The 13786-nt window shown below is 39.1% G+C and overlaps 1 protein-coding gene across 17 annotated transcripts in view; it reads left to right on the top strand.

Moving 5' to 3' along the window:
- EXOC7 (exocyst complex component 7) overlaps nt 1–13786 on the top strand; it is a 52308-nt gene that overhangs the window by 33825 nt on the left and 4697 nt on the right. For 12 of the 17 annotated variants that reach the window (XM_089535553.1, XM_089535466.1, XM_089535476.1 and 9 more), the window contains 6 exons: nt 2259–2357; nt 2822–2884; nt 5087–5153; nt 6923–6961; nt 11406–11471; nt 12293–12413. In XM_089535553.1, the coding sequence (XP_089391679.1) occupies nt 2259–2357; nt 2822–2884; nt 5087–5153; nt 6923–6961; nt 11406–11471; nt 12293–12413 (455 nt within the window). The remainder of the gene's footprint in view (nt 1–2258; nt 2358–2821; nt 2885–5086; nt 5154–6922; nt 6962–11405; nt 11472–12292; nt 12414–13786) is intronic. The other 5 variants (XM_089535495.1, XM_089535569.1, XM_089535589.1 and 2 more) reach the window with 1 other exon arrangement.

Here is a 13786-nt window from a genome sequence, read left to right on the forward strand (position 1 = left end):
CTCACTGAAAGTGATAGACAGGGTGTCTCTGAAACCTGAAAACTGATAGACAGGTTACCTCTGAAACCTTAACAAGAAGGAAGATATTTGTAATTGCATAATAAAACCTCAGTTAACAAAGCTTTCAACAAAGAAGCTCCTTTTTACAAACTTTTTACACCCCAGTCCCCCTTTTCCTCCTAGTCCTCTGCCTAAGTTGAAGCAACTGCATTGGGAGGATGTGAAAATAAGGGCTGGAGAAACACAGGCTTTCAGATCCCTCTGGAAGCCTTTACTCTGTGTCTGAACAGCAAAAAAGATAAAAGGGGAAAGCAGATAAGCCTGTCTCACCAGCTAACACCAGCATGTTAAAACAAAACAAAACCATAGAAGTGTAAGTTTGGTCAGCTAAGTAGACATCATAAGAAAAGTGTATAATGGAGAAAGGGGAAAAAATCCCTGGATGCAAGTACTTTCAAGTACCATCTAGAAGATTCAGAATGTTTTTGTTCACTTAACCAAGGGTTACCTGACCTGGTTGTGTCATTTCACATGTGTATATTGTTAATTTTGGATAATAAGTTTGTGGAAGCATGTTAAACTACTTTTCTCTTTTGAGAAGTAGGAATCTGTTCCTGTTATTGCCATATTATTTCTAGTACCAAATTTTCTGTTAAATAAGTCGTAGCTAGAATCACATCTTCTTCATTAACTGAGGTATATCTGTATGCTGCTGTGTGCCTTAAGTCATTTCCAACTTATGGTGATCCTAATGTGACCCCTATCATGGGGTTTTCCTGACAAGTTTTGTTTAGCTGAGGTCTACCATTGCCTTCCCCCTGAGGCTGAGAGCATGTGGCTTGCTCCAGGTCACCCAGTGGGTTTCCTAGCCAAGGGGGGGGGGAATCAAACCCTGCTTCCAGAGTTGGAGTCCAACACTCAACTTACTACACCATGCTATATTATTCATCTGTATCAGTATACAAAGGAGATTTTGTGGCATCTTTGAGACTGAGATAAAGAGCTTTGTATGAGGTTTTATAACTGACACCTTAAAATGTCCTATACAAAGCCAGTAAAACTTCAGGGATATTCCCTACAACCCACATATGCATAGTTGCATTTTTCACTATCTGAAGGTTCCAGAGAGTTGTGTAGTGGGTGTAAAACTATTTAATGCAAAAATTTAATAATCTGGGATTAAATAAAGAAGAAGAATGGCTGCTTAGTAAGAGAGCTCCTTAATATTAGGTAGAAAAATGTTTTAGGTCACAAATGAATGAGAGTTGGCTGAGGCCCCCAACTAACAGACTGGAAAGCACCTCAGTTCACAAGCTCACACACCCAGCTCATGAAGAAGACAGAGCAACTCAGAGGATGGCAGTGTAGCCCCAGAACAGCATAAAAACACATACACTGTCTGTTCAGATGTCTGATATTTTATAGACCAGTTTGAATAAGCAACAATTTCTAAAGTCTGGTAACTGTCACGACAGATGGGTTAACTGCAGATTTTGTTACATCTGTATATTGGACAGCTTGGCTGGGTTATGCATTCTGGCACTTCTGTGGCTTTGTTTAGTCCATGCTTTTAAACATCAAATTTATAGTAGCTAGTTAAATATGGAATGTGAAGATTATGAATTCCCAGAGCTTGGAAAGTTACTTTAAAAAGTAATTCACTTGTAATATGTTGCAATATTAAAGAAAGAAAAGTAATTCATTATTGTGTTACTTTTCAATTGCTTTTTACAGAAGGTTTAGCATTGATGAGATTAGCATAAAAACAACAAAATTCCACAGATAGTATACCAAAAATACACTTTAAAAATAACTAGAAAATATTATTCTTCGTTGTTGTTGTTGTTTTTGTGTGCCATCCAACAGTTTCCGACATAACTTATCTCCAAGCTCATAGTCCAACACTGAAACCACTACACCACTCTGGCTCTTACACTTTATTCCTTACACTTTAAAATCTGGTGTTGTTCCCAATTGCCACATTATGTTTGAAGTGGAGCTTTGTTAAATCTTCATTGCATCCCTTCCTTGTTTTTAAAAAAATAAAAGTGGAAAACTCCTTCCAAGTAACCACACTACATATAACTTGTTAACTTATGAACTTAACTCATGCTATTAAGAATAACAGAACTTGTGGGGGCTTTCCTAACATCAGTGAGTGAGAAATGGCTATGCATCTGGTGGATGATAATAGCCATCTGTCCCTTTCCAAATCCCTTTCATTTGAATTGTCTCATGTATTGCACTGGATATTTCAGGGCACTGCAGCCAGCACTAAGAATAAGTTGCCAAGCCTCATAACTTCAATGGAGACCACAGGAGCCAAAGCTCTAGAGGACTTTGCAGACAACATTAAGGTACCTATTGTTACTCACCTGTATCTTTTTAGCTGCTACAACAAGATCCAGAGATCTCTGTAAATATCCCATTAATTTTATTAATTTTAGGAATTATGCTGAATCCTGGAAGTTATCTTGGGTAGGGAAGATTAAGAAGGAACTGACATTCTAAGTTTAGAATGTTTTTCCATCTAAATTGATTTAATAATGTCTGTTAGCAGGCACGATTGCCAACCATATGGGAAAGTCCACAGAATGTTTTGTAAATGTGCACAGATGTTTTGTCTGCTATGGAGGTTTCTTTAAAAATATTTTTGTCTGAGTATGTTTCTGCAGTCACCAGTAGATGGTGTCCTTGGCCTTTAGGGTTTTAGAAATATGTTTGGTGCAGAAAAAATAGCATCATAACAAACTGAGGATAGTTTTCAACTATATCCATTTTTAACCATCCATCAAATATCTGTTGTTTTTTTCATCCTTAGAATAATCCTGACAAGGAGTATAATATGCCAAAAGATGGGACAGTCCATGAACTCACCAGCAATGTATGTGAAGACAATTCAGAATGTCCGTTGGTAAAAATCCAGTGGCTTCATTCCCACCTTTTGTTTTTCTTTGTCATATAAGTCTTGCTTAAACAGGATGAACTTCAGGTTAAAGTTGTGCTGGCTTTACTGTCAAAGGATTGGATTAAAGAAATAAATCTTTGATGTTATGTGCAACCTGAAAGTCTTCTGTATATTTTCAACCTTAGCTGCATTCTGCTGAGACCAAGATAGGGAAAATACTGCCAAAACAGAACTGGCCACCTTTGCAGTCTGACTCCAGAACATATGAGTACTGTCTGGGTTTGGATACTGTTGTAGGAGACTGGAATCACTTCCTTTTTAAAGCATTTATTGTGCTTTTATATCCTTCTAGTTACTTACCAGGTCAGTTAAATGCTTGCTTCTGTGACTCTGAGGAACAAGGTGGTGTCTCCATCCCTAACTGTGCAGCAGTCATAGATCTCATTCAGATAAAACTTGTCAAATAGTTATCTGAGGCAGCCCTGAGATTTCCTGGAGATTTCAGTTTGGAGAGGCATTAGAGGAGCTGAGAACTTCTCTCTAAACTGCAAATTCCAGAATATACAGGATATTGCCATGACAGTTAAAGTGGAATCACAGTGCTGTAAAAGGACTCCTCCCTGGGACTGTGTGTGCTTAGGCCTTGGTGCTTCCTTCAGGCAACGAAGGGGCAAAAAAAAGGTAGCATGTCTTAATTGGCAAGAAGTATAAAAAAGCCTCAGAATTGGCTAGGTCTGGTGTGAATATTAGGAGCCTTGCCTATTTATCAAAGTAGTCCCTTCTGTCTGATGTTCTTCAAGCTATAAATTACAAGTTTTCCAGATCAATCCCTTACTCCAGTAGGTGTTCTTGAGATCCCTGTGCTGGAGATCATATTCTTGAGGTCTGGATTTGGATCAGTGAAGCCAACCAAAGATCCAGCCTATTTTGTTATGACTTACATTTGAATTTCCCTCTCCCTTTGCTAGACTTGTCTGGCAGTACTAAGTCTTCATCAGAGATAGTGTTTGTCAGTTTGAAAATTTAAGAGACTCTACTTTGCCCCCTGTTTTACCTGCCTACTACAGGGCCAAATTACAGCCTTTGCAAAGCAGAAAAAAGTCAGAAATAGATCAGCCATGTGTCCAAGTTTTTAAGGTGATAGTTGCCAAGTGAAGATCTGGCAGTTTGAGAATTTCTTGGAAATGACATGGGAGTGATACATACCTTTGCGCCCCTGCCCGAGCAGCTTCAGAGCAAGACATTTTGAAGCTGCACACTCTGAAACTGCCTGGAAGCTGGCTTCACATCACTTGGCTGCCCGCACGTGGGCTGGCTTCTGGGTGCTTTGGTGGCATGATGTTTAGATGCTGCACATCGCCAAAGCACCATAAAGCCAGCTTCCGGCTGTGGTGGGGCCAGCTTTTTGCTGGCTTAAAAAGGAGCAGCTGTTTGCTGCTTCTTTTTCAGCTGGCAAAAGGACAGATTGGGGCTGCCACATACAGTTGCTGCAGCCCTAGTCTGGCTTTGTCAGGGGCAGCCTGTTTTGCCCCATGATCGACAAATAATCAAAGTACAAACTGGTGGAACTTAAGCATAGATTATCCCTGATTCTTGCTCACACTTCAGCTGAGAGGGGTGATTGGTTTCTTGCTTGGGGATCAAGAATAATGGTAAACAATTTATTGAGCCTCGGTTTTTTTGCCACACAGAGAGCTTCATGTCAATTCCTGAGCTATATGGCATTCATGATTGCATTCACAGAAGCAGCATTTTATGTGCTATTGATACAGTTGCTCTAATATTACCTTTGAGGCTGCCAGGTTTTATTTTTTCCCAGGTCAACTGTGTCTTTTCATAATCATTGGATAAAAAAAGATTCCATTTAACAAAATGGAAATAACCAATGGATTATAACAAGTGGTTAAATGCCTGTACTGCAGCCATTCACTCAAAACCACAAGGTTGCGAGTTCAAGACCAGCAAAAGGGCCCAAGCTCGACTCAGGCTTGCATCCTTCTGAGGTCGCTAAAATGAGTACCCAGACTGTTGGGGGCTAATTAGCTTACTTGCTAATTAGCTTACTTGCTGTTCACCGCTATGATCTTTGGAATAGCAGTATATAAATAAAACAAATTATTATTATTAAATTAACAGCAGCAGCAACAACAGCCACATGCCTCTCCTTTTTCTTTACAGGCCATTCTCTTCCTGCAGCAGTTGCTGGATTTTCAAGAAACAGCAGGTGCCATGCTGGCATCCCAAGGTAGTTTCTCAGGGCTCCCTTGATAAAAGCACCCATTTTTTCACACTGATTAAGCTGTTTCCTCTGCTTGCTTTGCAGTAAAACCTCCTTAGCAAGGGTGTAGTTCATTCATGCCTCACTTCCCAGCCATTTAGTTGGAACTGCCAGAGCAAAAAGGCAAAGGCATCTAAGGAATTATAGGAAAGCCCAGAGAGATGCCTCTCATCTTCTTATCAGCCAGCTCTGTGATACTTGAAACCTACAGACAAAGGGTGAATGATTACAAAGAGCAGTAGTTTTCAGTGAGAAGACAGCTCCCAAGAGATTTTTATCACACAAATGGTCTATTAACTGGCTTAATGAGCTACTTATAAGTAAAAGTATGGAATATTCATTTGATTTTTGCCAGTTTCTTTTGGTAGAAGTGGGTGTGATCTTCTGAAATCTAGAGAGCTTTTGCTTCTAGCAGAATGAGAAGTTGTTGCTTTGATTTTACATATCCATTGCTGGTTTGTGTACTTTTGACATCACATCACAGACCTGGTATGTTTAATGTGGGAAGAAGGTTTTTACCCAACAGTCAATATCTGTTTAGATATAAATTTTCTGAACATTGAATTAGATAAGGATGTGCTTGTTTGGTTTTTTTTTTTTTTTTTTTTTTTTTTTTTTTGACACCTCCATAATATTTCACAAAAATTCTATTCATCTGAAAGTTGATAGCCTTGATTCCCTCAGAAGAGATAACTATAACTTCAGATTTCTTCCAGTTCCACTAAGGAATAAAATAAAGTTACTGGTAGATGCATTAAAAAAAAATATTAAGGGGCACAGCACTCACGCCCTCCAGCTATTTGTCTGAAACTTGTCAGATATAGTCCCCTCATAAGGAACTGTTCTGTCTGGAAATTTAATTCATTTCTGACAAAAATAGGGAAATGTTTTAGCCCTCTTTCTTTTTCACTGATAGTCAGTGAGGTGCCTTAGAATTTCTGAGTCACAACCCAGGTTCAGGAAGCTCTGAATCAGAGTCCAAACTAAATCTATTAGTCAGTGCACACCTTTACTATCTAAGTGTTGTTGCAGTGATGTCTCAGTGTAAGTAAAATATCATATATTGATGTTAAAAAAATAAGTGAAACTGTTTTGGAGATGGTAATCTTTGAAGAGAGCACTGCTTTATCCATTCTGACCCATGCTAAGAAGGTTGGATTGCGCCAGCTGCATCTTGCATGTCCTCCCATCATTTGTCCTCACCCCCCCCCCCAAACAATACTTGAAACTTGATCTGTTTCTGCAGCTGACTTGTCAGCCTCCCTTCCTCATGCCTCCTTTGCCTGCCAAAATTGGTTATGGGGAAAGACAGTTATGGAGCAAACTCTTTTACTGGCCAGATGGGTCTACTCAGTTGTTAATAGAGACTGCAAAAATGCTGTCTCCATCTTGCAGTTCAGATCTCTGTCTGGGATTGTAGCAATTGCATTCATTCAATCACTTGAGTGTGAATATGCACAATTGTCCAGACAGGCTTCAATTCCATGCACACGGACTTTGAAGTAAGGCCCACTCAACTCAGTGGGACATAGTTATGTGTAGGCATGTGTAAAATTGGGCTGTCTAAAAGAGAGTAGCTCCTGTCTGCTGAACCCATAGTGCTCTGTGTTGGTATCTTCTGCTTTATTCTTGAAGGTATGGTTGTCTCTAACCTGTCTTTTTGCACCTTGCATTTCTTTCTTTCTCTTTCTTTCTTCTCTATCCTTTTGTCTCTATTCTGCCTTAAATTTTTATAGTTCTTGGGGACACATACAATATTCCTTTAGATCCCAGAGGTAAGCAGCAGTAATATTTGTACTACCCAAGTGCATAGCTGATACTGCAGTTTTCTCACCTGGTTACATGTTTCTGTTTGTTTTTACTCAATGAATACCTGCCTGTTTGAATTATCTGAAAATTTCCAGGTGCAGAGAACCAATGATGGTAGTCATGATTGTTTCCCTAAGCTTAAAATTGATGTGTGAAGGCAATAGCTCACTTTCACGGAGATTAGAAGTTTATAATGGAGAACAAAGCTCTTTGTGGTTCTTGTTGGTGATAATAGACTCTTGATGTAAAGAGTTGTTTGTCCCCTGTCTTGAGCAAACTACACCTTATACATGCATGTATAATCACAGGAAAAGATACCCAGCACCTATTTATTACAGTATTTATATCCTGCTCTTTACCCGTAAAGGCTATCAGAGCTTGCGATTTTTCTTCTCTAAATTGAGTGCCCTTAAGTCGCTTTTCACCCAGAAGGCAGGGAGGTTCCATTTGCATGTCTTCCTTTGTAAACTTTGTAAGATGAAAGAAACTGCTGGAGTGGGCGGGGGGGGGGGGGGTCAGTGGAAAAACTGTTATGGAAAGGATTTATTACTCTGCTTAGACTTCTATGTGCAATCACATGAATACAAACCTGCTATTTTGTTTATAAAAATTGGTTGTCAGGACTGTAGTGCATTCATTCACTGGCATGATTCATGTGCTTGACTCTTCACTGCATTTGAGAAGAGATGCCCTATAGGATAACTTCTCCTGCCAGTGCAAGTACGTAAAATGCTGTCCTATATGGCAACTTGTTAATTTTAGGATTATTAGAAGTAATTTGTTCCTGAGTCTTTCAGTTTCATTTGAGCCAGAGATTCCATCAAGAAACACATAGACAGATAACTACTAATATGGCTGATTCAGCCACCTGAGCATGACCCATCTCAAAAAGAAATTATCAAAGTGTTCTTCTTTCATGAAGCTGCATAGGCATCTCCATAATCATGCCTTATATCTTTTCAAATTCAAAACCTTCTCCGGGTGTTTTGTAATGCTCATTATATGCTGGAGGTTATGTTTTGTGTATATTTAAGGCAGGGGTAGGCAACCTGCGGCCCGCGGGCCGGATGCGGCCCAGCAAGGCCTGGGGACCGGCCCCAGCCCAGTCCTGCTGCCGATTGCCGCCGGGGCCTTTGGGGGGCAATTGTCTATAGAAGCCTCAGAAACATGCATTTATATTAACATTTTTTAAAAAATCAGCAAATTTTTTCACGTGTCCTCCATTATTTTTTAAAAAAGTGTCTTCCATTTGAAAATTTTGTCCTACATTTGACCTGGTTTATTTATATATTTAATTTTTTTTATTTTTTTTTATTTTTAATTTTTTGGCTTCGGCCCCCCAGTTGTCTGAGGGACAGCAACCCAGCCCCCGGCTCAAAAAGGTTGCCTACCCCTGATTTAAGGTCTTGAAACCTTTATATTGGAAGAAAGAATGGAAATAGAACTGAGTAGCATCTTCATAGTAAAAAGCCAATTATTTCTCTGTTAGACAGCAAGGTATTAAAAGTATAGGTTTACAGTCTGGTTCTGGGCACTTTAGTCATATTAACTCAAAATGAGAAATAATGCAAATGCCCTTTGTAGAAAATAATAAGTAGATGATGTAGCTAAAGAATGGTGGCCTTGACAGAAAATGAGGCAGGGAACCCGAAAGGCATACTGAATTGGTACACTAGTCTTCAATCCTGTTGAATCATACATGTTGCAGTCTGCTGATGCCAGCTAGCCATAATGGTGACCAGTAAGATATGTTAATTGATACTTTGTGGCCTTTTGCAAGAGGCCAGTAAAACCTCATTTGTAATTAGATGTTGAGTGATCTTGAGCAACTGGACTATTCCAAGTCCTGTCTAATTGGCTTAGAGCAAAAGACCAATAATACGTATTGTTAACTGGATGATAAGAGAAGACCAATTAACTATCATTCCTGATAGGCAGAGATGAGCAGATAGGAGTAGCTTGAGATAATATATAAACCAACATTAGATCAGATAAGGTAAGTGGTCTCCTGGCCTGCTTCTGCTGCTGCCTATACAGGTGTGTCCTAACAGCTGCTTACTATTCTGTACTATGGTTGGATACCATGCCTGATAATGCTGGTGATAGTTAGGCTGTTAGTTGCTGCAATGTATTATAAATGCATTTGGATACATGTGATTTTTTTCCCCATGGGTGCCTCTTTGCGATGTTTACAGTTCCTCAACAGATGATTATGTTAGAGTGTTACACAAGATGTCAAGTTCCTTACCAATATACAGTCTATATCAGAATGTGGCTAGACTGAAAAGTGTGTGTTCCTCCCTAAGAGGAGTGTGTATATGTATATCCTGAGTTGTTTATATTAATAAATAGCCTAATGTATTTTACAAGGCTGCATGTTTATTCTCCCAGGCAAAGGGATATTGTACCGTCATCAAGAGAAAGAAGTTTGTAGCATAAGCTTTTGTAGACTGAGTCTGCTTTGTCAGATGCACAAAGTGTCTGTCTATGGATAGACCTTTATACCCATGAATGTAATGTCTATCCCTAGGCATTTTTATTCCATGCATCTGATGAAGTAGATTCAGGAGTTTATCACATGGGGGGAATCCCATGCAAAAACGGGAGTTTAAATTGGAAAAAGCCCACAACACAACATCATTGTTAAACTTATCTTAACCTGAACGGAAAGTGAAGGGAAAGGAGACAAAAGCTGCTCCTTTCTAAAAAAAATCCGAAAAGTAAAAAGGAGCTTCTTTTGTTTACTTTCCATTCACGTTAACACGAGTTTAACAATGACATGTGTGAAAATCAACTAGCTTTTGCAGGTTTTTCCTACCTTTTAAATCTCGTTTTTGCATGGGATTTCCCCCATGTGATAAACTCTTCAGTCTACGAAACCCTATACTACAAACCTCTTTGTTAGTCTCAAAGGTGCTGCAGTATTCCTTTGCATACCAATCCAGACTAACATGCTAAGTCTTTTTTTTTTTTAATTCTCCCATGCTAAATATTCTGAAATTCTAATGCTTAAGATTACTTCAGGGGAATGTTAATCTTAAACTGCCAAGCTGGATGATAATGTTGTTCATAAATTGGAAGCTCAGGAAACCAGAAGGTAACTAGAGGTAATCCCAGACACATAAGGCTAGCTGACAAATGGCAAAGAGCCCTCAATTCCTGTTTCACCATACTTCCCTAAATTAGTCTGCACTAGAGATGTAAATCTTTTCTTCTCTTATTCTCACATGTAGGAGTGTGAGAGAGCACAATTTTTTTCTCATCACCTGCATGATGGCATATTTTTTTATCATTCTGTGGTGAGGTCTTGTATTGTGTGAACAACTTTTGCACAGATTTCTTAGCTATGCTATAACACCTCCAGCCTTGTTGCAAAGACTAAAAAAATAGAATCATGTGGGTGGGTTGTTTAGGCTTTTTTTATTAATCATCCAACCCTTTTGTGTTATCTGTCTGGGTGTATTTTTTTTCCACAAAGGAAAAAGACATTCATTTTGTGCAGAGGCATTTTGCACAAAGTGCCAAAATCTTGACGGGGAAAAAAAAAACCTTCACAGGGGAAAAAGTTTGTGTTGGAGAGAAGTTTGTGTTAGAGAGGAGAAATCTTGTAGAGATTAACAAACTCTCAACAGGCAGTCTCAACTTTCAGGACAACCTGTGTTATCAATAATGAGTAATTTAGCAAGATTAATTCAAATCCTCATTATGTTGGTCAGTTCTAGACAAGTTCTAGACAGTTCTAGACATCTGCTGTCTTAGCCTTTAAAGACATGGGAATTCAGTTCAGCCCAGGAATTGATTATTTAATTATAGGCTATATATTCTGATATGGTTCCATTGGTATTGCCTACCAACACAGATAGTAACATTAATAGAAACCTTTTGATAGCTTGTTTTATTCATGTGGGAATATTCTTATTATACTAGATGATGGTATGTGATACACTCAGGTTAAATTATTAGCTGCATTAATGTTGATATAATAGCACTGTTCATTTTCTAGTGTATTAAAAACAATGTTGTCCTTGTCTAGATGAGAATTTTTGGTACCGAAACAGGTTTGGTGGTTGGGAGTGGGGCATCAATTAGTCACTGTCTGTGAATTAATAGTGCAGTGGTTCCCAAGTTTGGTAGCCAGATGTTGCTGGATTGCAGCACTTAGAATCACTGATCCTTGGCCTTGCTGGCTTCCAGTATTGAAGCTGAGCAACATCTGGGAACCTAGGTGCATGTGCTTTCTGCCCTAGAGTTAAGCAAAAATGTTGTCTTGATCTTACATGATAAATCCAAAATCAGGTGGTTTAGCAAATCTCAATAGACTCAAAAATTTTATTCAGTGGGAGATAAAATAGCCATATAAAGACTACTGTATGACATATTATAACTGATTGAATGTTCTTTCCCATTTAGAAACCAGCTCTTCAGCAAGTAGCTACAGTTCTGAATTCAGTAGAAGGCTACTCAGCACCTACATCTGTGAGTAATCTTTCTCAGACTACTAGCTCTTTCTTTTTCACAAGCTGCATATTAATGTCCTATGCCTATTTATCTGGGAATAAAGTTGACTGAATTGGGTGACAGCTTGATCCATTATATGGTTCTAGTTGGGTGCAAATCATAGTGACTTGTAGATGCTGCTCCTTGCATCCCAATACTTCCTCTCCTTCATGAAGTGTGGATTAACTCCCTATAACAAGGAAGAGGAAAATCTTTTTAACAAAGTGTGGTACCTTTTGTTCATTAAATGTTAGGCGCAGTACAGACTGCCAAAAAATGGCAGTCTGCCAACGCCTGTTTTTCCTCCACAGGGAAGCTGCAACCGCCAAACTGCACGGCTTCCCTGCGGAGAAAAAAGAACCTGCAAAAAGCCAATGGCGCACTCATGACATAATTGGCGAGGCATGACGTGTAGACGCTATGCGTCCATTATGTCATAATGGTGGCACCCGTGTATATGGGGCGCCGCCATTATTGCACCGCCAGTACGTGCTAGGGTTAGAGGCCGCACGGTTGCTGTGCGGTCCTGTATGTCTAGCACAGCGCAAGCATGGTGCTTTAATGCCATGTGTATCATGCCATCGTTATATTGCCTTTAAGAAACAGCTTTTCAGGATTTTTAGAAAGTCATCTTTTCTGAGGTGTTGCAACATGTAAAATGAATTCAAATTTAACCAGCCACTTAAAGAGTGGTGTAGGCAGACTGTTTACAGTCTTAATAGCTTATACTCTTATACCTTTCTCAAACTTGAGATCTTTACAGTGGTCTCACTTCCATTCATGCATTCCTTCTTGTTAAGGCAAAGTTCTGGGCAACTTACAACTAAACCTTCTCAGCAAATCCAAAGTTTATGAGGACCCAGCTTTAAGTGCCATCTTTCTGCATAACAACTACAATTACATTCTCAAGTCCCTTGAAAAGTAAGTACATGAATACTCTTCATGTTCTCAGTGCCTGCTGGAATTTCTGCCAGTATATTGTGCTCATAAACCTTTGTTAATTTTTCTGCCGAGCAGATTTGGTACTCCATTTTGTCTACTGTTTCCATGTTCTCTTTCAAAAAGAGGCCTTTGAAGTCTGTCATTTGTACTGTAAACATTGTCTTGCATAAGGCAATGGAAAATAAAAGCAGCCAAGAAGGTTCTGATTGCATAGGATTCTTTCATCTTATTTTGGAGAGCACTTCCCAGTAAATCCAAGAATAATTATCAACTGATTGCATTCTGTCTTCTAGGGGCAGTCACTCAAAACCCTTTATAGTTTTCAGTGACAAAAGAAATCCTTTACAGATTTTCTTTTCTATAGGTATTTTGGATTCAGTAGTCTAGTTACTAGGTATATGTGGTTATAAAACAAAGTTGATGTTAATATAATTGAATTATTGTGTGCCTCAAAAGGCCAAAAACTAGTGCCATCAGGAAGGAATGTAGGATTTGTTGTGACCCAGGTACAAATGGATGGGTGTCACACTCTTCTGGGGAAAGTGAGTAATGCCAGCCAGCCTATCCTTGGCCTAACCCTGAACTTAGCAAGTAGCTGTGTCACCATACCCAAAGTTCCTAAGCCTCAGAGCCCTGTGCTAAAATCTTTATATGCAGACAAAGAACCTCTTTTTTTTTTTACATCTCTAACAATTGTCCTTTACCATTAGTGCCTCTCTGTTGAAAGACTTTATTGTGATAAGTTTTCCTTTTCCCTAAAATGGTAGCCACCAGAAACTAAGGCTGCTCCCATTGCTCCAAATGTACTGGACAGATACTCCTGCCTACGTAGCAAAATCATTGAGCCTGACCAGCAATAGGCTGCTGTTGAAACAGTGAACAAAAGTTGATACAGTGGGCCCTTGTTATCCCCAGGGGTTTGGTTCCAAGACTCCTCATGGATACCAAAATCTGTGGATGCTCAAGTCTCATTAAATATAATGGCATAGTAAAATGGTGTCCCTTATATAAAATGGCAAATTCAAGGTTTTTTTAATGGGATTTATATATATTTTAAAATATTTTCAAGCTGTGGATGGTTGAATCCATGGATAAAGAATCCATGTATACAGGGGGCCAACTGTATATCCCTTATTTTAATAGACCCAGATTTCATTGGCTTTTGAGATATGAACGTGCATATATCCATGCCGTTGACAACTCTGCTTTTTATTCTAGTGAGATTTTTTTGCTGTTCTTCCTGTCATGGAGCAGGTTAGGATCTCTCAGATCCGTCACTGGCTTTGGAAGGGCTAAGAGAGCAGTGAGATATTTTGTCCTTTCCAAGCCATTCTTAAAGTCAGTGTAAAGTC

Source organism: Sceloporus occidentalis, unplaced genomic scaffold (genome assembly GCF_023333645.1).
Source record: "Sceloporus occidentalis isolate IW3139 unplaced genomic scaffold, rSceOcc1.0.p SCAF_1, whole genome shotgun sequence".
NCBI classification, from domain to species: domain Eukaryota; kingdom Metazoa; phylum Chordata; class Lepidosauria; order Squamata; family Phrynosomatidae; genus Sceloporus; species Sceloporus occidentalis.